General features: G+C 51.3%; 2 protein-coding genes across 2 annotated transcripts; one reads left to right on the top strand and one right to left on the bottom strand.

The window, feature by feature from the left end:
- Nucleotides 1-5,728: 5,728 nt before the first annotated feature.
- On the top strand, nt 5,729-12,072 carry PPIB (peptidylprolyl isomerase B). Its single transcript, XM_007450700.1, has 5 exons — nt 5,729-5,883; nt 6,604-6,717; nt 7,426-7,519; nt 10,788-10,972; nt 11,725-12,072. Exons 1-5 carry the CDS (start codon nt 5,749-5,751, stop codon nt 11,845-11,847), a joined length of 651 nt encoding a protein of 216 aa, XP_007450762.1. The 5' UTR covers nt 5,729-5,748; the 3' UTR covers nt 11,848-12,072.
- A 650-nt stretch (nt 12,073-12,722) lies between these two features.
- SNX22 (sorting nexin 22) lies at nt 12,723-15,639 on the bottom strand. Its single transcript, XM_007450699.1, has 7 exons — nt 15,565-15,639; nt 15,104-15,187; nt 14,570-14,674; nt 14,013-14,107; nt 13,613-13,645; nt 13,313-13,380; nt 12,723-12,844 (listed from the first exon to the last, which is right to left on the bottom strand). The coding sequence occupies exons 1-7, from the start codon at nt 15,637-15,639 to the stop codon at nt 12,723-12,725; spliced, it is 582 nt and encodes a 193-aa protein (XP_007450761.1).
- Nucleotides 15,640-24,736: the final 9,097 nt, after the last annotated feature.

Here is a 24,736-nt window from a genome sequence, read left to right as displayed (position 1 = left end):
GCATGCTTTCATGTCTGCCTTAATTAACATACTCCTGCCATTTTGGGTCTGTCTAGGAGGAAACGGTCTAGGAAGGTACAAAGTCAGGTGATGAGGTTGGCCTCCAATTAAAGCCCCATTTTATTTTGGGATATAGGGCGATGGAAGACAGCAGGATCCTGAGTTTTCCAGTAGAAGTGTTGATTGCCTCTTCGTTCTCAGTGAACTCCAAGTTCGTAGAAACAGCCCCTGCCATTAGCCAGAAGAGGTGTCCATTTCCTCTAAAGTACCTTCCAACCTGGTTCACTGGAAATGTACCTTGGGAGTACATATTCATTGTTGGTTCTCAGTGTCAGTAACCACTTCTGTTGTCAGAAATGAGTGAGGGTAAGGTTATGTCAGAGTGGTTACTAAAGATCATAGCCTTAACTTTTTTTTATGCAAAAGAGACAGCTTGCTCCCCCTCCAGTGAGCAGCGTGGCCTGCATTTTTCAAAAATAAGTACTTCCACGGCAGCCTAGAAAGGATCTCCTCTAAGGAACTTGATCTTGCTTCTGATGCATTTCTCCCAAGTCTGCATGCCTCGTGTGTCGCAGTCACCTCTTCCATTTTCATATTTAAACTAGTTTTCATTCCCAGTGAGTTGCCCTGACAACATTGTCTCCAGCGTCAGAGCCATGTTAGGGCTAGAATTTCTCAGATCGGGAGCTTGCATTGTCATACAGCCAACATTGCCTTTGTCAGGCCACTGCCACCAATCCACCATTGCCCCAAGATGGGCAGGTGAATTCCAGAAACCCTTAGGGAGCCAGGATAACTTGGCACCCCATCTGGATTGGCCTGAGCAGCAGGTACTTGTCGCTGGGGTTCTTGCTTTTGCCAACTTCAGGGCTCCAGGAAGGTCCCTCTAGAGGTTGATGGCCAGAGTCTTCCCCATGATGGGTTGGTAGGAATCAAAATGGGATGCCTGTGGTTTGGTTTTCTTGGGTGTTTGTTTGTTTTTGATGGGGGAGGGGGGTGATTTTGTTTCTGAATAAGAAAAAGAGGAAACCATGGCTCTTCTGAGGGTTTAAGCAGTGTTTTAGCCACAAATAAGGAATCTTGGAACTCTTTGATCAATTAAGCAGTCTTAAAAATGTTTTTCCTAATTCCTTTTGCAGGTGACTGAGTGCAAAAGAATAGGTTTCTCCATTGTATTCAGAATAGTAAGTAGGTTCCCTGGATATAGACAGTAGTAGTTGACATATTTCCTCAAAAAGCGACCAGGAAGTCCACTCCAGAGTTTGTTTGTAGCTCAGCTTGTATTACAAAGGAAAAAGTGAATGTGTACTCCATATATTTCTAGTTTGATTACCAAACTCAGTGTTATAAAGAAACCTCAGTTCTGTGGACAGAATTTATTTTGTTACTTTTCTCACAATCATCTTTCCAGTGCCATCACCACCTTCAAAGCAGAGGGTTATCCATGGTAAGAAATGGGGATGCAGTGCAGTCGTCCCAGTAACACACACAAGAGGACAGCTATCCTGATTGCCCCTTGCCCGCAAATCCCCTCTTTCAGAGCAGGTGAGACATTTTCAGTGTTCCTCTTTTTGAGCTCCAGACCAAATCCCAGGCCAGCCCTTACACCGAAAGCTTTTTTAAGAGGCTTATCAGTCTGTTAGGAATGTCTCAGGAAGATGAGCCATTTCTTTGGCGGGGGGTTACGGGGGACTGTATCTACAGATGGGTGTGTGTGGTTGCATTTGTATGCGTGTGTGTGTGTCTGTGTGTGCACGTGCGTGCCAGCACTCATCTGTATGCATTTCACTTCCATAAAGACTCACAGCCCACCTGAAGAAAAAAAACCTCACAGCCCAGGTTGCTGGGACCATGTGTTCCTGAATATTCTCAGAAGTAAACAAGAAACAAATGAGTTTCTCAAATTGGTGTGGCAGCAAGCTGGCTCTGGGAATGAGCCCCATTTATCAAGCAGAAGAGTAAACAGCAGAAAAAAAGAAGAAACCAAAAATATTATAAGCCCCCCCCAATGGAAAATAATGTTCATTCATCAATTCCCATTGGATGTATTACATGCTCTAATTTATTATATTATTATTTTGTCTGTTTCTTTAATCTTTGCGTATTGTACTTTTTAAAAGATGTTGGGATGTTGACTGCAATTTTTTAAGACTAGATAATGTATAAATCAGCTGTGGAAATCAGTTTTAATTGATGCGTGGATGTGTCTGATTATTGTTAAATGCCTTTTTTTTTAACCTTTTATTTTAGATACGTAATTTTGTTTCATAAACCTGGCACTGGTCTGCAAAGCTCAGCTGTGAAAATGAAACTTGTAGTATTTTTAAACATGAATGTCAATTTCAAGTGTATTTGAAACGGTTCCTCCAGGAGAGAGATTTGTACACCATTAAGTAGAAACTCCTCTGCAGAGGAAGAAGCCTTCTTTGGAGTAAATGGAAATGGGTCTTGATTTTATCTCAGAGTAGCCCATTTCCTAGGGCACCATGGAAAACACAAATGTGATCTTTAAGTATACCTCTTCTCCAGTCTGGGGAGGAAAGGACTCAGTTTGCACCCTTTTTGTATGTAAAATAAAATGTCTTACCTTTCTTGGCTAATGTTGCTTGTTTGGTTGGTTTGTCTGCTTTTAAGCTCTCCTGGTCCACTTGTAACGGAGAATCCGTCTAGGACTCTTAGTAACAAGGCTCCAGGGATGAAAATAATGCCTGATACTTTGGCATTCTTGCGTCATTCTTTTGGGTTGAACATTGACCTCTCCTGTGGCACCCTCAGAATGGGAGAAAATATTTGCAAATGAAGCAACTGACAAAGGATTAATCTCCAAAATTTATAAGCAGCTCACTTTAAAAATAAATATTTCTGGGGCTTCCCTGGTGGCGCAGTGGTTAAGAATCTGCCTGCCAGTGCAGGGGACAGGGGTTCGAGCACTGGTCCGGGAAGATCCCACATGCTGCGGAGCAGCTCAGCCTGCGCGCCACAACTACTGAGCCTGCACTCTAGAGCCTGCAAGCCACAACTACTGAAGCCCGCGCATCTAGAGCCCGTGCTCCGCAACAAGAAAAGCCACCACAACATGAAGTCCCCGCACTGCAACAAAGAGGAGCCCCTGCTCACCGCAATTAGAGAAAGCCCGCGTGCAGCAACAAAGACCCAACACAGCCAAAAATAAAATTAATAAAAAACAATAAATATTTCTGGTAGAATTTGGGCATTCATCACACATACTAATTCCTGTATCCCTGTGGTTCTTAGGTGCTAGAACACCAGGAAGTTAGGATCTGCTCTGGAACAACTATGAAATGGCAGCTTTGTAATTCTGCTCTACTGATGAAGAACATCTATACAGACAGAAGGTATAGCTGTGACGTGCATATATGGCACAAAACAACTGCCAGTCTGGCCATCACTGGTTCCAATTTTTTCTGTTACTACTCAGTTGCTACTTAACGATTTCTTCTTCCACTAGTAAAAAACACGTTTAAGGTCAGCATGAGAGGGACTTCCCTGGTGATCCAGTGGCTAAGACTCTGTGCTCCCAATGCAGGGGGCCTGGGGGTTCGATCCCTGGTCAGGGAACTAGATCCCACATACTGCAACTAAGAGTATGCATGCCACAACTGAAGATCCCGCATGCTGCAACTAAGACCCGGCGCAGCCAAATTTTTTTTTTAAATCATCATGAGAGAAAAACATCATATTGAGAACACTGTATCGGTCAAGCTTATTTTTTTTCAAAGGTGGTGGGGGGAGGTGGGAAGAAGGTTGCTTTTATGCTGTTTTCGCATTAGTTAGTTCCTCATGTGGAGCAGGCTACTTTGAAAACATGGCTTGGTAAACAGTTTTCTCAGTGTGGACAGTGTGAGACCAGTGAGTGGGGAAAGAGGCTTAAGAGACCCAAAATATGGAGGAGGAGAGGAAGAGGGGGTTGAAAGGTCATCTTTCTCAGTGCAACAGCTTTACCTAGAAGAACCTCCACCTCATTGAGAGGTGGTCTGGATTGAGGTGTGAGAATTAGAAACAGCAAATGTTATTTGCATTTATTTGAGAGAACTGTCTGTTGAAGCTCTGCAGTCCGCCTGCAGTGACCTCAGTGTAAGGAAGGACAAGGTAGTGTCAGTGGCCATGCATAACCTCAAACTCAGGTCGGCACCTTACATAGAGACCAAATTGCCAAGTTCGACTATAGAAATGGAGCCATGTCTACCTACAATCTGGGCTGTGAAGACCAGGAATTTCTGTAAAGTTAATCTTTGAAAATTAAAGACATTTAATAATGTCGTGGTTCCGAGCTTTAGAAAGATGTCAGTGGCAATTTTGGGTGTGTGTGTGTGTGTGTGTGTGTGTGTGTGTGTGTGTGTGTGTGCTAGACTTGCAGTACTGAAGTATATATGTTGCGGACAGTTGGGAACAAGCGTCTTCGGAGCCCTGAAATACTGCTGGGGGCGCATCTGACGACTACTCCTGACCTTCCGGGAGGTTTCTAGAAAAGAGGGAACCAACGGCAGACCCTTGCAGATATTATTTCCCACCTCAGTGTTAACGTGACGGCTGTTCCATCCAGCATTTGTTGAGCACTTAGCCCTGCAGCAGTTGGGGGAGCTGTATACAAAGAGCAACACAGTCCGTTTCTCACCAAAATAAATAAATAAATAATTTAAAATGTAGTTGCTTGGGAAAACAGGTAAAAAAAGGAAGTTAAGAACCAGAGGATACAATAGTGTGCGTTGACTCATACAGCAGTAAGCACAGTAAGATTAGAGAAGGGAGAGAAAAAAGGTAGGACAGTGACAGGGACTAAGTCAAAAGGAAGTGGGTTTTTTTTTTTTTTTTTAATAATTTTTATTTATTTATTTTTGCTGTGTTGGGTCTTTGTTTCTGTGCGAGGGCTTTCTCTAGTTGTGGCAAGCGGGGGCCACTCTTCATCGCGATGCGCGGGCCTCTCACTGTCGCGGGCCTCTCTTGTTGCGGAGCACAGGCTCCTGACGCGCAGGCTCAGTAGTTGTGGCTCACGGGCCTAGTTGCTCCGCGGCATGTGGGATCCTCCCAGACCAGGGCTCGAACCCGTGTCCCCTGCATTAGCAGGCGGATTCTCAACCACTGCGCCACCAGGGAAGCCCAGGAAGTGGGTTTTGAAGCAAGTTTTGCAAGACAAACGGAGCTGTATAAGGTTATACTCTGGGTAGGCATAAACGTGCCCTGAGTTTTTGGAGGCTATCACATTTAAACCCAATTCGGTGTGACTAACCCTTGACTGGCCCAATACGGACAACGACAAGTGTCTTCTGCCCCATCCACAGACTTCCTAACCTAAAGCCTTGGTCACCACCTGCCAAACTACCTCGACTCCCACAAAGGCGCGGCGGGCCACAGCGTCGCTCCGCTTGGGCTGGTAGCCTCTTCAGAAGCCCAATCCGGGGCTCTTGGAGAGGGCGCCGCCTTCCGCTAATCCCCTTCCTGTTGGTGGGCGTCGACGAGCTGTAAAGCCAATGAGGCCACAGTAACGTGGCAGCCACCCACGAGCCCGCGTCTCCGCCCGCCCAGTCAGCGAGCCGGGCTCCGCCCCCCAGGGGGACCTACCATCTGGCGCCCAACCAGAGGGGGAAATGGGGCCTGCCTCCCGCTAGGAAGCCTGCAGGAGCCCCGGTTCCCCCCGGCTGCGCTCGGTGGAGGAGCCGGGCCCACGTCGCCGCGCCCCTACCCTCCTTCTGCCTCGGCAACCGGGCCCGCGCTAGGTTCTCTCGGTGGATGCTGCGCCTCTCGGAGCGGAACATGAAGGTGCTCTTCGTCGCCGCCCTCATCGTGGGCTCCGTCCTCTTCCTGCTGTTGCCTGGACCTTCTGCTGCAGATGAGAAGAAGAAGGGGCCCAAAGTCACTGTTAAGGTCCAGCCTCCCATCTCCAGACCTGCCTGGCGAGGCCTGCCCTTCGCCGCCTGGGTTCCGGCCTTGGCGCCTCTGGTCACACATGTCCGAGGCATTTCGGGTCCCAGAGCTCGGGCCTGGGCGTCCTCGGCCTTGGCTCTGCCCCTCCCTAGTTTCCCTGTCGTGGCCTCTTGGCGCCTGGGCCGTCCTCCTCCATTCAGACCGGAGAATGACCTGGACCCTCCCCGAGAGCCCAGCCCTGACCCAGGCGTTGGCGCCCAGGATGCCCAGCTGGGGCCGGCATTGCAGACTCAGAGCCGCCTATTTGCACATACCCCACAGTGCTGAGGAAATGGTGAAAGATCACGCCTGCCAAATTGCCAGTCTTTTCTCTACGTAGGCCAGATTTTAGCCACTTCAGTTACAAAGCACAGCAATGTAATAGTTTACACCTGAGTGGTGTGCTTAGGCTCCTATCTTTATGGTGTTTTGATGTTAAGTTTTAGAATCTGGGCCCATTATTAGAGCAAAGGTTGTCACCCTGTAGTCCAAGGAGAGTGTAAACAAATGGAGCTTTCATTAGATTCTCATGGGGGTTTTGTCACCACCAAAATCAGATTCAGAAACTGCTCTTAAAATATGGGTCTGTTTTCTCGCATCCTCCGGGTAGCTTCTTGGGCTCTCGGTTCCCTAGGAAGGACCCTTTCAAGAGGTTAAGTTTGAAATTGTCTTTTTCCTCAGGTGTACTTTGACTTGCGAATTGGAGATGAAGATATAGGCCGGGTGGTCATCGGTCTCTTTGGAAAAACTGTTCCAAAAACAGTGGATAATTTTGTGGCCTTGGCTACAGGAGAGGTAAGTGGCTAGAGGGGAGGTAGCCAAGCTCACAGGCAGCGGAGTTGGCAAGTAGGGTTGGTGGCAAACTGAACTGCAGAGCGTGGCCCACCCATAGCAGTGGCCGTCACGGAGTACCAGCTGTGCCCTCTGGCACTAGGAACCCAGTGTTATCATATCTTCTCAGTTTTTTTTAACTAAATCCAGAATTAGAATTTTTTTTATTTTTTTGAGAAAATTTTTCGTCTTTGAGACGTTGCAGTAAGTAACCAAAGAAAACATCCAGGGAAACTAGTTTGTGGTCTCTGCACCAGAGTGAGGGGCCCAGAGCTTTCCAGGTTTTAGGGAAATGAATGCCCCATTTAAGAAAGTCTGCATTCCAACTTCCCATTGGGTCAGCAGGTAACTTTTTTTTTGGTCAGTTTTCTTGCTTCTCTTCCTATGATTAGATTAGGAAAAAACGAGAGGGGAAAGGTGGAGGCATTATGTATGAAGTAGAATTGTATAAAGGCAGAGGAAATGTGCCGTCTTATAGCCTTTCCTGGATCTGTGTGCTCCAGGCCTGGCCTTTGATAACTGGTCACCCAGTGGCACGCTGAAGGATGAATCTGCCAGCAGGGGTTTCTCTTCTGTGAGCAGTTGTTGTTGTGGGCCGGGTTCCTGCAGGGCCTATTTAATGTCTGCCTGGTGCCTCATGCCACCTTCTCACCTTCTCATCCCTTTTTCTAGAAAGGATTTGGCTACAAAGACAGCAAATTCCATCGTGTGATCAAGGACTTCATGATCCAGGGTGGAGACTTCACCCGGGGAGATGGCACTGGAGGTAACCTCAAATCCTCTGGGCAGAGGGGTCTGTCATTGCAGCCCCCCAGGTGGGAGGGCCAGGGAACCCAGTACAAAGGAGAGGGAGGAATGGGTTTCAGGTGGACATAAGAGAATCTCGCGCAGCTGGCAGACCAGCTGATCCAGGCCTACAGCCTCGGTGACTTGCCTCGCAGTACGCCCTGCGGGGAGGGGAGCAAAGTGAAACAGCTGTAGGTGATTCTAGGTCAGGCATGCAAAGCTTGTGTGGGCGGCCTTGGAAGCCCCAGCAAGGGTGGGGGAAATTGCTTTCCTTGGCAGTCTCCCCCCAGAGACCACTTGACAAGAGCTGGCAGTCTCACCTGCGCTACTTGTACAGTAGGACAGACAGACAGCCTGGACTAACCAACAGGTCTCACCACACTTGGGTGCACAGCCTGCTGTTCCTTTAGACCACAGCTGCAGCTCACCCCACCGATCAATATTTACTGGGCCAGGCTCTGTGGTGGGTGCCGAGGATGCAAAAACGAGTGGGACAGCAACTCCCTTTCACTTCCAGTACCTGAAAAGTCACAAATGGGCTGTAACACAGCTTTTAGGGCTCAGGCTCTGTCCTCAAGTGGTTTATCGTCAAGGTGGGAAGAACGAGGAGAAAACACTATGAAAGTGACATAATACAAGATGTAAGTCATAGCTAGCTGGACGACAAAGACAAAGCAGACATGATACAAAAGCACTGTAATCATGGAGTCACACACAGTTGGGTGTCTGCCACCTTCTTACTTTGTGACCTCAGGCAAGTGAGTCCTCTGAACCTGTTTCCTCTTCTGTAGAGTAAGTAGTAAGAGTTGTGGGTGCTGGGAGGGTGAGGTGAGATGTTGAGTGCGTAGTCCCCACCGAGTGGTAAGTAAAGTCAGCCGTCGTCAAAGTGCTGACAAGTAAAGGACTCACTTTGCGCCAAGGTGATCAGGAAATGGCCTCGTAAACGTGAGGACAGATTTGACTGGGGACAGATCTGGCTGGGGAGAATTTGCATGGGCAGGAAAGAGGCAGGGTTAAGGCGTGAGCTCAGGTCTGGTCTGCGGCAGGAACTTGGCCAAAGGTGGGGTCAGGAGGATGGAAGTGAAGCTCCCACCGGGAATTCAGAGTGGCGGGCCGCGCCCAGGCCAGGGACCCAGGGCTTTGTCCTCCACGGAGTGATCCGCTGAAGACTTGAGTGGGAGCAAGGCCTGATCGCAAAGGAGTTTGAGGGATAATAATGTGGCAGATTCAGGACATGGACACAGGAGAAGCAGACTGGCAGGGGTGTTGGTGCAGCTGCCCCTGCGTCGGGCGATGTGGGCCGGAACCCAGGGAGGATACCTAGTGGGTAAGAGCACAGGTTCGAGAGCCAGACCACCTTGGTTTGAATTCCAGCTCTGCTACTTCCCAGCTGGGGTGCCTTTAACCTCTGTACCTCGGTTTCTTCATCTTTGAAATGGGGCTCTTAGCTCCTGCCTTACAGGGTGGGTTTTTTATGTTTCACATGCTTGCACCAGCCCTCTGGCACACTGTTTCCACTCTGAGCATTAGCCGTGATTGCAGCAGGGGTAGCAGGGATGGGAGAAAAGGATGAATCCATGACGGGGGGTGAGGACAACATTGACAACGTGAGGAGGAAACAAATGTCAAAAGAATAACCGAAGTCTGGAGAGAAAGATGACAAAGTATGTTGAGTTTAAAATCTTCACTATCCATTTAAGTTTGGGACTCCTTATATCTTGGTAAAGTGATTGGAGCTAAGGATATAGACTTGGGAATTTTCTGGATAGCAGCAGCAGTTGAATTCCTGCAGTTCACTGAGATGTACAAAGAGGATTCTCACATGGGAATCCTCTTTTTTTAAAAAAAAACTAAGAGTTGACAGTTTTATTTTCGCATTTCATTGCTTTATTTCATCCCACTGCTCCCCTCCAAAACTATTCTCTCTTTGATAGGAAGGGGGAGCAAGTCTTCCTTGTCACGCTGTTAGAAAACACCCCAGGTCACAGCACCGTGATCTCCTGGTGAAGTAGAGCAAGTAATATAAAACTGATGTAAAGAGGCTCATCCCCAGTCTCCTTATCTGTCTGCTTGAGTCCTTCCTGGCCAGGTGATTTTCAGACTTCCCACTTACTGTACAATCAGAAATACCTCCTCAGCATCAGTCTAGGACAGCTTCCCAGCCTGGTTCCACTCTTTGGGAACCACAGGATGAAAATACGTGTATCGAAGAGGAAAAAGGTTTCATACGCAAATAAGTTTGAAAGGTAAAACAAAATGAAAATTACTTCTTTGTTGCTAGGTTTCTTGGGGCCTCTAGTGCACAGTGTGAATCTCTAGGAGAGGACAGGGACAAAGAAGGGTGCAGTATTTCTCCTGGAACCAGCCTTGGGAACTTAGGATCTCTGGAATGGGGTAGAGATCCTCTCGGCTCCACTATCTTGTATGCTGGCCCCAGACCCTCCACAGACAGACACAGTAAACACACTCAGAGCCTCCTTTTATTTTGGTTCATGCGTTGATAAGAGGCTCTTGACTTTCCAGAACTCAAATGGTGGCCCCTCTCTTTTGCTTCTCCCTGCCCCTCCCCACTCATCTCTCTTCTTGCTTTGGAGTGTCCTCAGTACCTTGTGCTCTTAGGAAGAAAAGCTAGTCAGTCAGCCACAGCAGTCCTCCTTTTCTTTTTTTTTTTTTGCGGCACGTGGGCCTCTCACTGTTGTGGCCTCTCCCGTTGCGGAGCACAGGCTCCGGACGCGCAGGCTCAGCAGCCATGGCTCACGGGCCCAGCCGCTCCACGGCATGTGGGATCTTCCCGGACTGGGGCACAAAATCGTGTCCTCTGCGTCAGCAGGCGGACTCAACCACTGCACCACCAGGGAAGCCCTAGTCCTTCTTTTCTGGAGGGTTCTTAGCTCCCCTGCATCCTGCACAGCACCTCCCTCCACTAAAGTAAGTCCCCATGGAAGGCCTCGCAGGCCACAGCCAAGGTAGTTTTTAATATGTGCCTTATTTGAAAGTCATAAAACTATATTCTCAAAGTAATCATTGTGTGAGCTATTCACTAGATCACCCTGGCCTCATGTCCCACTTGGGCTGTCAGTATGGTTTGGCTCCAGGGCCAGAGGGTAGGAAGGGAACAGCTTGTACGTCCTTGTACTCCACTGGAGCCTGGCCTGGCACGGGGGACAGGTTCAGCCTCTGGAATCCTCGCCCCGAAGATCTGCTTCGCTGGGACTCCCCCAGCTCCCCGACCTACTCTTTCTTCCCAGGGAAGAGCATCTATGGCGAACGCTTCCCTGATGAGAACTTCAAGCTGAAGCACTACGGCCCCGGCTGGGTCAGCATGGCCAACGCAGGCAAAGACACCAACGGCTCCCAGTTCTTCATCACCACGGTCAAGACAGCCTGGTTAGACGGCAAGCATGTAGTGTTCGGCAAAGTTCTGGAGGGCATGGTGAGTTTCGGGAGGGGGGAGGGACTAACCCTGGGCAACCCTGACCAGGGATCTGACACAGACCCCAGGGCCGGGGATCCGTATATTTTATCCCTTTCCCAGAAGGGAATGTACAGATTCTGACCAGTGTTTATTTCTACAAACCTGGGGGGAATTGAGACTAAACAGCCTCTCTCTCTATGCCCCCGAGTTCTTTTTTTTTTTTTTTTTTGGTCACGCCGTCTAGCGTGCGGGATCTTAGTTTCCTGACCAGGGATTGAACCCGTGCCTCCTGCCATGGAAGCCCAGAGTCTTAACCACTGGGCCGCCAGGGAAGTCCTGCCTCCAAGTTCTAAATCCCTCCAGGCCCCAGGCAGAGGCCGGCCAGCAGGTCTCGGTGAGGCTGCACAATTGAGGACCCTCCATCCCGTTATTCAGTCAGTCATGTCCTGGCACCACCGTCGGTTGTACAGGGCCCAGGTGAACACGCTGTCCTGGAGAAGCCTCTTGGCACCCTCTCCCCAGCCGCCCCGCTCCTCACACCTAGCCCAGCCTGGGTCATACTTCAGAGGATCGAAACTACTGCATCCTCCTGTTGTCAAATCTGGGTTCTTCTTGCCCTGGGCTGGCGCCCGGCCACGATGCCCTTAGGATTTTGGTGCCTCGTGGTTTGTGCGCTGTTCATCACGTGCAGGTTTCAGCCCTCGCGGCCGCAAGCTGGGGCCCGTCTCCCTCGACCAGCAGACCACCTGACACTCTGCCTTCCTCCCCAGGATGTAGTACGTAAGGTGGAGAGCACCAAGACAGATGGTCGGGACAGGCCTCTGAAGGACGTGACGATCGCAGACTGTGGCAAGATCGAAGTGGAGAAGCCCTTTGCCATTGCCAAGGAGTAGGGCCCCAGGGACCTCTTCCCTTTGAGCAACTGTCTGTGTGGCCCTGTTGCCCTCCTGGGGGTGAAGACAGCCCGCCACAGGGCTCCATGCTGCACTGGCCGTAGTGCTGGCGTCTGACGGAGCAGACCCCTCCCCCCACATTCTGCGGGCCCGCGGGCCCAGTTTTGTAACAAACTCCTACCAACAAACACTGACCAATTAAAAAAAGGTGTTTTTTTTAATAATCTGCGTATGGGCTGGGTTCTGGGGCCTCCGGCACACCGCCCCCCCACCCGACCCTAAGTCCAGTGCCAGCCCGTCTGGGGCTCCTGTGGCAGTGGTGCCTGTCCCCTCCTTGGGTTCAGGCCTGAACCCTTTCCCTCCAGAAATGCTCCAGAAATGAGGGAGAGATGAACATAAACCAGACATTTCCAACTGGCCACACAAGTCTGGGAGGGCAGGGGGAAACAGATCTGGACATTCACAGAAAAATGTGCTACACACAAAATGTCAAGCAGGAGCTTTTGCCCCTTGCTTCTGAACTTGGCTAGCCACTGTGCCTCAACCTTTGCATGTCCCCGCCACGCCTTTCTCCTGACGTAGGTAAAGGAATACACCTGCACCTTTTCATAGCCCACCTCCAAACTGGTGGGCTATGAACATTCTAAAAGAATTCTCCCTTTATTCCCTATCCTCTGTTGCCCCTACCCTGACCCCTGGGCTCTAGGAGTGCAGGATCCTACCACCTCAGACACCAGTGCAGCTGAGTTCTGAGCCTGGAGGGGTGGAGGGTGGTGAGTCCGGGGTCCAGGCCAAGGCTGACCCAGCCCATGTCCCTTTCATAGGACTGAGGTACATGACTGTCCTGGCAGGTGGCCTAAAGCGCTCTGGACTGGTCAGGGCATCGGTGGCACTGGAACAGGGTGACAGGCAGTCTCTGGCTGGGCTTTAGCTGTGCTGGCGCTGAAGCCATAGAGGCCCTGGAGCACACCGTTCACCACCACGTTGGGAAGAGGCTCTAGGACAGAAGGAAAACAGGAGTAAGGGGTAGGGGCTTCGGGGCAAGAGGAGGTGGGGTGGGCCTGGCTGCAGGCCTGCAGCTCCCTGAGCTCCTGCTCATAGGCTCAGCACTCCCTGTTCCCTGAGAACAGGGGTCCCTGCCAAGGCAGCAGGTAGCAGCTGGCCACCTCAAATGAGGCCTTGGCATTCCCAGTTCACATTCTGTTCACATCATGGTAAAGCCAGGCTGGTAAAGAATGGGGACCAGGGGAGCCAAGCTCATTTCACCATGTCTACTTCCTGGAGGAAAATACAAAGCAGGCTACAGGGGCACAGGAACAGCAGGGAGGTGTGGCCCCAAAGGAGGGCAGTAGGAGGGAGATGCTGCCTAGGGGTCCTGTGAGCTGAGAAATATCAAGTTCACCCCCACTCCCACCCTGGTACCTGGGCCCTAAATGTGGATTATGGGTCAGAGGCACCTCCTCACCTGGGGATGGGATGCAAATATAAGGATCCATGCAGAAGCTGATAACAGGCCGGTGGTACAGCTGTGAGCTAGGAAGAAAACGGGTCATGAACAGTGGAGGGGGAAACAGAGAAAAGTGTCAGGTTGGGTGGAGACTAAGGACTGAGATCACCAAGGACCCACAGAGGAAAAGTGGGAAGTGGGCTCAGGAGGCAACAACATGAAAACCTGAAGCACGGGGACAGGCCAGAGACCTCAGGCCCTGGCATATGGCCACGAGGGGGCAGCAGGAACCCAGTGCAGACAGGGACTTTGACTTGCCTGCTGTTGCCTGGCAGGAACTCCCCCAGGGTGCTGAAAAGAAGAGAGAGGCTGTGAGCTGCCTGGGGATGCCGGGGTGGGGGGTGGGGGTGGGGGGTGGAGATGCGGAAGCCCAGAATTTCACCTCCCAGGGGACTGCTGCTTCTATTTGTAACAAACTCTGCTCAGGAGGCACCTGGGGTAGCCAAGGCTCTTCAGAAAACAGCCCCTTCACAGGGGTCAAGAAAGCCTACTGGGGAGGTGTGTCTTAAAGAGGAAGAACCAGGCTAGGGCCTGGCAGAGATACAAGAAGGAAAGGGGCTTGACCTCTAAAACCTTTCCTCACCTGCTGGCTGCAGAGAGCCCCTGTCCCCACAACACTGGGGCCCCTCTCATGCCAAGCGCCTCTAGAGATGCTCACCCCCAGCTGCTGGCCTTGGGGACTACGGGCAAGTGGCGAAGACTCAGGAATTCCAGTAGTTCCTTGGGCACATCCTGGTTCAAGTATAGGATGCCCTGGAGAAGAGAACAGAGGCAACCTGTAATCAGATTCAGCTGTGTAATACGTAAGGCCTGGTGCAAATTGAAAACCTGTGGGCCGTTCCAAAATGATAAAGAATTTCAAGACAGCCAGAGCAGAGCATTAAACCAAGCTAGAGCCCTTCTGAGCACTGGCCCACGAAGCCAGCCTGGCCTGCAATTGGGCATAACCGTGTGGGAGAGTGGGGGAAGGATCTCCACCCTTATCAGGAGGGCAGCACAGGATCTCACCCTGGAGAAAAAGAGAGCTAGCCTTCACTTAACTGGGACTACCTGCCTCCTGGTTACCTCACTCAAACCTACCAATTCAGAGAGGGATGAAGTGCTAGAACATGGCCAAAATGTAGGTCCCCTTCACCCCAATCACCGCACCTCTCTGCCGGTGTCACACGTCTGGTCCAGCAGGCTGAGAGGCAACAGAGTGAGACCCACACACACCTGGATATAGGCCTCCAAGCTCTGCCGCCGCTGCTCCAGTCCTCTGGTCCTCCAGTTGGGCAGGCGTTTCGAGGGGAAGTCGGGCACTTTGAACAGTTTCTTGATCTGCCAGGAGGTTACCGCAGTGCGATCACAGCATCCCGATTGAGCCCTCAAGCTCACTTCATCCTAGCCAAGAGCCCTCCCCAGTCCTCCCTGCCACCCACACCCCCAAACTTCAGGCTGTACCCTGAGGCACGCCCGCGTGGTGAGTAGTGGTTGGGACAAGGGCGAGAGGCCCCCCCCAACACCCCCGTCCGCCCCCAAGACGCCCGACGCCAGACCAGCCGCGCAGGGGCACGGGCAGCACGTGGAACCTAACCCTTTGCGCGCGTTCCGCAGCCCGCAGGGAGGTCTGTGCCCTCGACCTGAGCTCTCTAGCGCCCGGTAATGAGGGTGGCAGAGGCTGGGGCCCGCCAGCTCGTCTGCCTGCCTCTCAGGGCTTGGGAAGGAGCCGGGCCGGGGTCGGTCTGTCGGTGGTGGGCGCAGCCTCACCCGTTTGTGCAGCGCGTGGAACTCGCTGTAGCGCCTCTGCACGGTGTGTCTGCGCCCGTGGCACAGCACCTCCACTCGGAACACCTGGCGGGCGCGGGAGGGCAGCCGGGTGCGCGTGAGGCCCGACGGGTTGGTGCAGCAGGACCGGCTCCCGGCGACGCGCCCACCCTCCGCCCTCAGAGGCGCAAAGCGGCCTGGGAACGCCGCTGCTCTCCAGGGACCCTCCCAAGTCCCCACACACTTGGGGACTCTGCTCCGTGCAGTCAGTCCCTCAGGAGCCGGGACCGCCGTCGGCGGGGCTGGCAAGTCCAAGCGGCCCAGAGACCGTCGGCAGGGTGTCCCCAGACGGCCTGGGCCGCCGCACTCGGACCCCGAACCCGAGGTGCGGGTTCCGCATTGCATTTGACACAGGGAAATCCGGCGGGTCCCCGCGCCCCTTCCCATCCACTGCCCCCGCTCACCATGTGGCCTTTCTCGGGGCTCTGCCGCGTCCCCTCGGCCTCGGGCCCCACCGACGGGATACGAACTTCCAGCATGCACGCGCCGCTTGCAGCCGAACTCTCCGCGCACCGACCAGAGACCGCGGCGTCGCCGGCCCCGCCTCCTCGTGCCTGCGGGCCCCGCTCCCACGTTGGCCCCGCCCAGGGCGTTCCCCAGCGCCGCCGGGTCCTGCAAGGGGCTGATTAGGCTGGAGCCCGATGGCGCGAGGCGCCGCCCACTGAGCCTAGTGGGGCTGCAGTGCGTGGAGACCCTTCGGCAGAGAGCCATCTGTTTGTCGACGTGTCCACATTCACCGAGTCCCCAGTGATTGACAGGAATGCGGGAGAGCCAAATTTCACCTGCTCTTATTTGAGCGCCTGCTAAGGACTAAGCCCCTGTGGGCATTGGCAAAGAGGGAGGCTGGGCCCAGATCAACCAGGGGCGTTCCTTGCGTTCCTCACACCCTTGCCCGGGACCAGGCTGCACCCCCATCTCCTTCCCTCCACCTTCAACGTGGACCCTGGGAGCGCGGCCTGGGGTAAAGCTTGGACGCACTCTGGCTTTGATGTCCCCCTTCCCCCAGCATTCGTAAGCCCCATTCATTCATTTTTTAAAAAAATATTTATTTATTTGGCTGCATCTGGTCTTCTTTGCGGCAGGCAGGCTCTTTGTTGCAGCGCGTGGGCTCCAGAGCGCACGGGCTCATTAGTTGCAGCACACGGTCTCTCTAGTTGTGGAGTGCGGGCTTAGTTGCCCGGCGGCCCGTGGGATCTTAGTTCCCAGACCAGGGATCAAACCCACCTGCCCTGCACTGGAAGGCGGATTCTTAACCATTGGACCACCAGGGAAGTCCCCATTCATTCACTTTAAAAATCCATTCCTCCATTTCAATCATCTTTCAGCCCAAACCTTCATCAGGCGGAGAAGAGGCAGTGTAGAGACAGAGGCTCTGCTTTAGCGGTCAGACAGCTTGGGTTTCCCCAACTGTGTAGATCTGTGCTCATCTGCAAAATTGAGATAATATGCCTCCTTCAGGAGAGTGTACGAAAACTGAGTGAGATAATCCCTGCGAAGCGCTTACCTCAGCAGAGTTAAGTATTAGGAAAATGGCAGTTTGTGGGCTCATCCTGGAAACACAGGTGGGTGATGTTGGTATGCAGGGCAATGGATGGGGAAGAGGGACTGTGGGAGGTGGCACTAGGCTGCCCTTGCCCACTCTTCTGGCAGAGTCTTTCTGGGTGTGTGACGGGATTTAATCCAGAACTCTCTCACCTCCTGTGCTAGGAGAGGCTTCTGCTCCCACCTCTCAGTGCCCTTCCCCCACCCGCCTAAGGGACCTTTCCCATTCAGCACAAGCCTCCACTCCACTGACTCCTCCCCAGATAGTCTTGGGGGGCAGTGAAGGAAGGCGAGGCCCCTGCCTCCCAGAGCTCACCCCAGCAGAAAGCTTGATGGTGGGAAGGAGCAGAGAACCTGTCGTAGGAGCTGGGGTTGGGGGACCACTGACTCCCTCCCTCCCTTGCTAGTGCAGAGGTGTTTCTGAGCTGGAGCAGAAACTCCCCATTCCCAGCTCTGCCTCCAGAGAGAGGCTGAGAGGATGACCCCATAAGGGGGCAAGCAGGTCTCACCAATACTACGTTCCACACTTTCCCCCCACCAAATTCCATCTCACAGGGGCCTCAGAATCAGGAAGCTGAAACCTCCTGGAAGGGAAACGATCCACCATGAGGAGAAGTGCTGGTGTTTCATTACCTCCCTTGTTCTCTAGGGCCCCATCAGTCAGGGACCCTGCTCTCCTTGTCTGCTGTTCAGGGAGTCCTCTTCTAGGACCCTCAAACCTCTAAACTTCTTGGTCGCCCATCCTAATGAAGGTCTGCCTCTGTCTCTATTCCTACCACCCAGAACACTGCCACATCTTCTAATGGACCTCTTGTTTTTCCTTGCCTCTCTCCCTCATACAAGGTCTACTCTCTACCTAATAGAACAGACCGTCAAGGCATCTGCTTAAAACTGTCCAAAGGCTTCACACTGTGCTTAAAACAAAACCCACCCTCCCCACCATAGTAGTCTACGCAGCTCTAAATGACCCAGCCCATCTCTCATTTTCTCTCCTACCCTCTCAAGCATGGGGCTCCAGCCACAGCGACATTCTTCCAGTTCTTCAAACCTAACGAACTCTTTCTGCCTCAGGACATTTATACTCACTGTTTCATCTCTCTGAAACACTTTTTTTTTTTTAGAAGGTTTGTGTTTTTTTTTTTAATTTTTAAATTTTATTTTTTTTTGGCTGCCTTGGGTCCTCATTGCTGCGTGTGGGCTTTCTCTACTTGCAGCGAGCGGGGGCTACTTTCCGTTGCGGTGCGCGGGCCTCTCACTGCGGTGGCTTCTCTTGTGGAGCACGGGCTCCAGGCATGTGGGCTTCAGTAATTGTGGTGCACGGGCTCAGTAGTTGTGGCTCGTGGGCCCCAGAGCACAGGCTCAGTAGTTGTGGCACACGGGCTTAGTTGCTCTGCGGCATGTGGGATCTTTCCAGACCAGGGATCAAACCCATGTCCCCTACATTGGCAGGTGGATTCTTAATCACTGTGCCACCAGGGAATCCCTCCCTGCAACACTTTTTCCTTACTCTTCACCTGGTGGGCTTTGCCTAAAACTTCTAATTCTTAGCCTAAAACTCACCTTCTCATAGACACCTTCCTTCCTGACCATCCTATCATAGCACCTTGTCTCTGCACTCATTCCAATATTACTGTTACTGTTTGTTTATTGTTTCTCGCTGGTGTCCCCAACTCGGCCCCCAGACTCAGTACCAGTGAGCGAGGGACCTGGTCTCTTGTCAGGGTTTTGCCACCATGGTGCCAAGCATGTAGCAGATGCTCAAAAGAAGCATTGTTGATTGAAAGACTATGAATTAATGGGGGAGGAGGATGTTGGGAAAAGGCTAGGGAGAGGAGGGAAGGCCTGGGAAAGAGGCAGGAAGGGAGCAGGGTTGCTGAAGGGTTACAGGAAGGCCTGCAGAGGGATAACAACAGAAATCCTCTTCCTACCTTCAGAGACTCTTATCTCTCTCTCTCTCTCTGAAGACCATCATCCACCTCATTCACTTATTTGATTTTCAGCTGTTTCTGAGAAGTCTCAAATCAATGGATTTCCATCCCCATTTATAGAGGGAGATTTGATGCACCTGACTCGTAAAACACTTGGTAGTAAACCTGCAGCTCCTTATTCCACAGCATTTCATTCAGACCTGAGTGAAGATCCCAATGAAGAAAAACAAGATCCTTGACCTGGAGACATTTATGTCTTTGGGGAGATAAAACAACTTATGGAGAATATTTTCCTGTAAAGAGGAACACGTGACATGATGTACACTCCAAAGCAGTTATTACAGTCAAAGGAAAAGTTTGTTTTCTGTATACTTTAAACATTGGCCCTCTCAGTATGTGAACACTGATCTAAGTTCCAGTCTCAGATTACACGGCCTTAACCGGGGTTTTCCGAATGCATACGCCTGGCGTGGAGTCTGACCCAGTGCGTTTTCCCCAAGGTCGCTGGTGATGCTTATGCTCCTGGTTGGGGGCCACATTGTAAACACCTGTCTCTTGATGCCAACACCAGCCCTGCCAGGGAGGGGGCCATTCTCGCCCCACTGTACAGACGTGGAGCCTGGAGATGAGGATCAAGGGCCAAGCAGAGGGCAGGAAGGGTTGGGGGCAGAGGTGTCCCCCGCCCGACACGCCCCCTCTCCCAGGGCCGCCTGGTCGCCGGCGCGCAGGTGGGTTGGACAGCGTCTCCGCCCTGGCTCGGCCCTCGCCTTCCACTGTGCTCACACAAAGCCCCTTTCACGGCTCGGCTTCTACTGGGCGGCCGGCCGGAGGTTTGGTTAACCCCGTTAATAAAACAAACAGCTCCTGGGCCTCAGGCGGGCAGCGGGGCGCCGCTGGGCACAAAGGCTGGATGCTTTCCCCTCCCCGCGGGCGGGCGGAGGCGGACTGACCTGGAACCCCATTAACCCCGAGCAAGGCTGGGCCTGGACTGCTGGGATGGGGGCTGGAGTTGGCGGTTCTGGTCGCCAGTGCAACCGTTGACAACGCCCCCGTGCCTCAGCGTCCTTACCTGTACTACGGGGAGCTGTGTGTAGATTAAGTGACATCATGCTTCCAAAGTGTTTGGCATGGGGCCTGGCACACAGGAAATAAACATTAGCTATTCTTATTCGACTGAATTATACGAATTCGCTGTTTTTGCAGGCCAAAACTGTGGGGTTTTGCCAGTTACATATGGTCCGTCCAATATATTGTTAATGATTCATCTCTGAAACAACAAAAGCAAATTCTTCTATTCCTTTTTCAGTATCCTGAGGTTGCAAGGCTAGCTTAAAAACAAACAAACACACAAATATTAGTTACTCCAACTACTAACTCTGTGATCAGGCTTTTCCTGATTTTCTCATTGTGCAAAACCAAAAACAGGTAAGAGAATGAATTAGAAGCAGAGGCTGGTGTAAATCAGCAACCATCCTGTTCATCCTAACAGCCTCAGAGCACTTACTAACTGCTTAATAAGTACATCTTATAAATTTGAAATAATAATAATCAAAATAAAAATTTTTATGTTGTGAATATTGGACTTTGGTACAGATGTCTAAAAAATTAGTTCTGCTGCCAAAACATTTTAAATTACTGAGCTAAATTCATCATTTTATAGATGAGGAAACTGAGGTGTGAGGGAGGGAGAAGTGGGCTGTGGAAAGGGCTGTGTTAGGAAGGCACCTCTGACAAGCATGTCCTGCCTGAGCCCTGAGAGCAAAGTCTGACTCCCCCTGTTAGACTGGTGCCCGGCTTCCCAAGGGACAGGTAGGCTCCAGCCAGCAGTGTCAATCCTAGGAGCCCCCCCCCGCCTCTTGCCCAGAAGACAGAGGCAGCTCAGCTGCTTCAGACAACATGATGCAAGGCCAGAGCAGGGGGAGCTGCAGAGACCACTCCAGCCACCCTGTTTCGAGGTAACAGCTTCCCGGGGAGATTTTTCTGGCGCTACAACAACAACTAACATCCCTTAGGGTGGTATGTCAGGGGACCAACCGATTGCCCTTCTGGTGCACCCGCACCAGGGCTCAAGGAATAAAGACATGCTCAGGTACCCTCAAGTCACAGGACTTAATCATGGAGGGAGCCGTGGGACCAAGAACTAAGGACAACAGGGAAGCTGAGAGGCCTGCAGGTCTGGAATGGAGATGCACCTCCACCCGCTCTAGCCCTGGATACTGTCTGGGGTTTCGCAGCAAGTCAAGTTTTTACTCTCTGCCATTAATGGTCCCCAGCTACTCACCCAAGCTGTTTTCTGTCTTCCAGCTTCTGCCCCTGCCACACACTGAGCACATCTGGGGAGAGTATCTCACAGGGTGAGAGAAGCTCAAATGCCTACAAGGTCAGGTGGGCAGCTTCTCCTTGACAGGCCTGCTACATGGATTTGTTCAGGTCTTTAAGAAAACAACTTAGTGGGTTAGTGTCTAGGTCCTCCTTGTCCATCCCCGACTGGATCGTATGGGATATGGGGGTGCAGACAAGCCGAGTCAAGCAGATTGAGTTCAAGTCTTAGCTCTGTGGTGCGACCTTGGGCAAGCTGCTTAAGGTCTCTAAGCCTCAGTCTTTTAATGTAGATAATGACGCCCACCTGGCAGAGCCGTGGTGCTGGATGAGTTTCAAAGCCCTGAGCCCACTGGCACAGGGTAGGTGTTGAACGCATGGCAGCTCTTGGTTATTAGGTCCCGGGGTGGGATGGGACTATCGGGGCAGTCTGGACGCTACCCTGCATGTATTCCTGGCTGCCACGTGCCTCATCATCTTTTTCTGGTGAGGCTGCTAATGTTCCCAAGGGGACACCTGCTACTGGGCTCCTGTGGTCATCATCACTGTCACTCATAATGGAAGAGGAAGCTGAGAGCTCTGAAGCTAGGAGGGGGCAGTCATTTGGAAACAATCATCACATCCCTTTAGGGAAAGGTCCTATCTCAGTTTGGACAGGGTTTTTCTTTGGGTTTTTTTCTGGACCCAGAGGCTGAGCAGCTGGCTTCCTCTGAGCAGCCTCGGTGGTGGGGCTGTGGGGATTTCTGCCCCAGAGGTCTGGTCATCAGAGCCAGAGGGGCATTTCCGACACAGACAAAGGCAAAGGGGGGGAGGCCTTTCTGGGGCAAGCAGTGGAGCAAGTGGCTATCACCTCCCCGCTTGCAGACCCCACCTGGAGCACTGAGCACCGATCCTGCCAACCAGAGCAAAGCCTACTGAACCCCAAATCAGGCCTGATTTCTGGATCTCGTGAAAAACCCCAAGATCTGGGCCCATAGGCTCGTAAAACAGTAATCTCCACAGTTGAAGGGCAGTCACCTCCCCTTTAGGCTGCCTTTGGAAGTGGAGGACGGCACCTAGATGAGTAGGAACACAATCCATGATCTTAAGGAGTTCAGAGACATGGAGGCTAATGAGATAACATTACAAACACAAGCGAGAAAGACCAGAGGTTTAAGAGGATGACAAAGTGCCATGCCAAGAGCTATAAAGGAGGCAGGGCTCCCACTCCAGTGTGGGTCGGGGGCGGGTGAAGAGTAGATCAAAGAAAGCTTCCCAGAGATGTACATATAAAGTAGGCCTCAAAGGATGCAGTGTATTGTTTTCCCATAATGAAAATAGCTTTATTTAATGTTTACGATTATAAAAGTAATACACAGAAATTCCAAGCAATATCAAATAGTATAAAAATTTTAAATAATGCAAAATTCCATCCCTAGAGGCAACCATAGTTAACAATTTGATCAACATCCTTCCCATATATATATATAATTTTATATAAATGCAGACCATATCATACATGTAATTCTGTAACCTACTTTCATTCAAAAATGAGTTTTTCTTGTCAATAAATATAGCTATATATCATATTCAATGACTGTATAATATCTAATTACGTACCATAATTCATTTAATCCCTTCCTGCTGTACATTTAGATTGATTTCAAATTTTACAACTGTAAACAATGCTATGATGGGCCTCTTTGCACAGTCTTCTTCATGGACTTGGTTTCTAGAGGTGTCTATGGGAATCCCCAGTGAATGTTCTGACACATGAACCAATAGAGATGCCCTCATCTCTATTTATTCACACTCTTATCCACAATACTGAAGGCTGGCTGTTTCAGACAGGTGTAATTCTGAGATTAAAGGGAGGGATGGGGGCTGAGATAGGGTGCTTCAGGAACAAAGCCCAATATTAATAAAGGCTTCTTAGGCCACACAGAGTGAGGAAGGAAGGAGCATATGTGGAATCCGTTTCCATGAGGTATGCGCGCCGCTGTGAAGGACCAGGAGATAAACAGGAAAAGGCGAGCTGGGGTCCTCTCACAGAAGGCTGTGAAGGCCAGGTGGCAGAGCCTACAGCTGGAGATCACTCAACAGTTACCTACTGATATTTGGCACCTATTTTAAGCCCAGATCTTTTCAGGGGCCATGGGGTGATAAAGATGTTCCACTTTGGAGAGTTTATTGTCTAATTTTTTTTATGCCTTAAATTGCTTTTTGTGCTTCAGTCACCTGCCTCCTCTCAACCTATCCCTTGTAGCAGTTGAGCTCCTATTGATACTCTAAGGCCCAAATCAAATATTACAGAATTTTTATTGTTTGGCAGAGAGAGCCAACATTAAACCACACAAGTGGTATCACGAGACATTGGCAGATGTCACACCAACCCCGGGGCCAGAAGACAGGGATAAGCTGTTCTAGTGCATTTCTAACTCTGAGCTCAGGCCTGCCTCTTCCCCAATGTGGAGCTGAGAATCTTAGCCAGTGACTCTAAGACCAGGTGTCGGGTTCAGTCATGTGGCAACTGCAGCAAAGGTGTGTCCTTCCTTGCTGCAGGAGGGATCACCATTCTCTTCCCCTTCCCCTCCTCTCAACCCCCAAGCTGCTTGAACTGGTGGGGAAAACCCCACCGCCTTAGGGCCTGCTGTCCCTCAGAATCCATGGTCTTCAATCCCATGTGGGCCCTAAGCACGCTCAGCAAAGGACACTCCTTCCATCACCATGTTCCCTCCTCAACCAGTTCCTGACCCCATCTTTAGATTTCCATTATCTTCTCATGCTTTTAAAAATTTGAGCTGCACAGGCATTCTTTATTTTCTTTAGCATTCTCAGCTACGGGTGCATTCACAATGAAAAGCACCTGGAAAGAGCTTAATGTTACAAATATCTCTACGTGTGACGCTTCCGATCATTTCTACTTCTTGCATTTGTTCTGTCACTGACTACTCATCCTCGTTGGGGTCCCTCCAGCTCTAAACCCTCACCTTCAGGACTCCAGAGCCCAGAGATTCATGGGGGAAATAACCCAAGGGGAAGCAGGAGAAGTACGACTCATCTCCACACCTCTTCTCTAAACCACTTGACTCAAAATAGGTAAACTAGATATTCCTATCTGAGAACATTTTAATTCTTCCCCAGCCACACCCAGCAGCGAGGCTCCCTGCTCTGTGCATTTTTGCATTTACTCCCAGACAGGGCTGATGGCTATTCCCTTTATCTCCTCTGAATTTTATTAACATGCTAGGTCTGACCCACCTTTAAATAAATCAAAGCCAGCTTTCACTCTGGATCTCCCGCATCTCTCAGCACAGTCCTCCCTTCCCATTTAGAGGAGCCTCTGACACGGTCAGCACTTGCTGTGCCCACTGCTTTCCTGCCCATCTGCTCCAAACCCATTTGGCCTCCTGTATTACCTATGTCATGAAAGGCTTCACCGTCTACCCAGAAATCCAAGCCAGAAGCTGGCGGCTCATGCCAGCCACCATGCTCTCCCTCGGGCCTCTCATCAGTTCGGTGGCCAGACCACAGTGGCTCTTCGCCAGGTCCTCCACCTCTCTCTGAGCTCCAGCACCATTACTACGGCCCTCCTCGGCACTCTGGCAGGCTCTCCTTGCCTCCAGTCTCATACCTTCTGATATGTCTACATCACAAATGTGACCACGTTATTTCCTGCTTAGGTCCCTCCAGGAGCTCCCCACATTTGCAGGATAATGTTCAAAGTGCCCCACAGGTCACAGGCACTGTGTGATCTGGCTCTTGCTCGTCACTCTCCGTGGTCCATCCACTAATTTGACTCTGCCCA

Source organism: Lipotes vexillifer, unplaced genomic scaffold, assembly GCF_000442215.2.
Source record: "Lipotes vexillifer unplaced genomic scaffold, Lipotes_vexillifer_v1.1 scaffold1019, whole genome shotgun sequence".
Lineage (NCBI taxonomy): Eukaryota > Metazoa > Chordata > Mammalia > Artiodactyla > Lipotidae > Lipotes > Lipotes vexillifer.
This window is presented reverse-complemented; position numbering and strand designations above follow the sequence as displayed.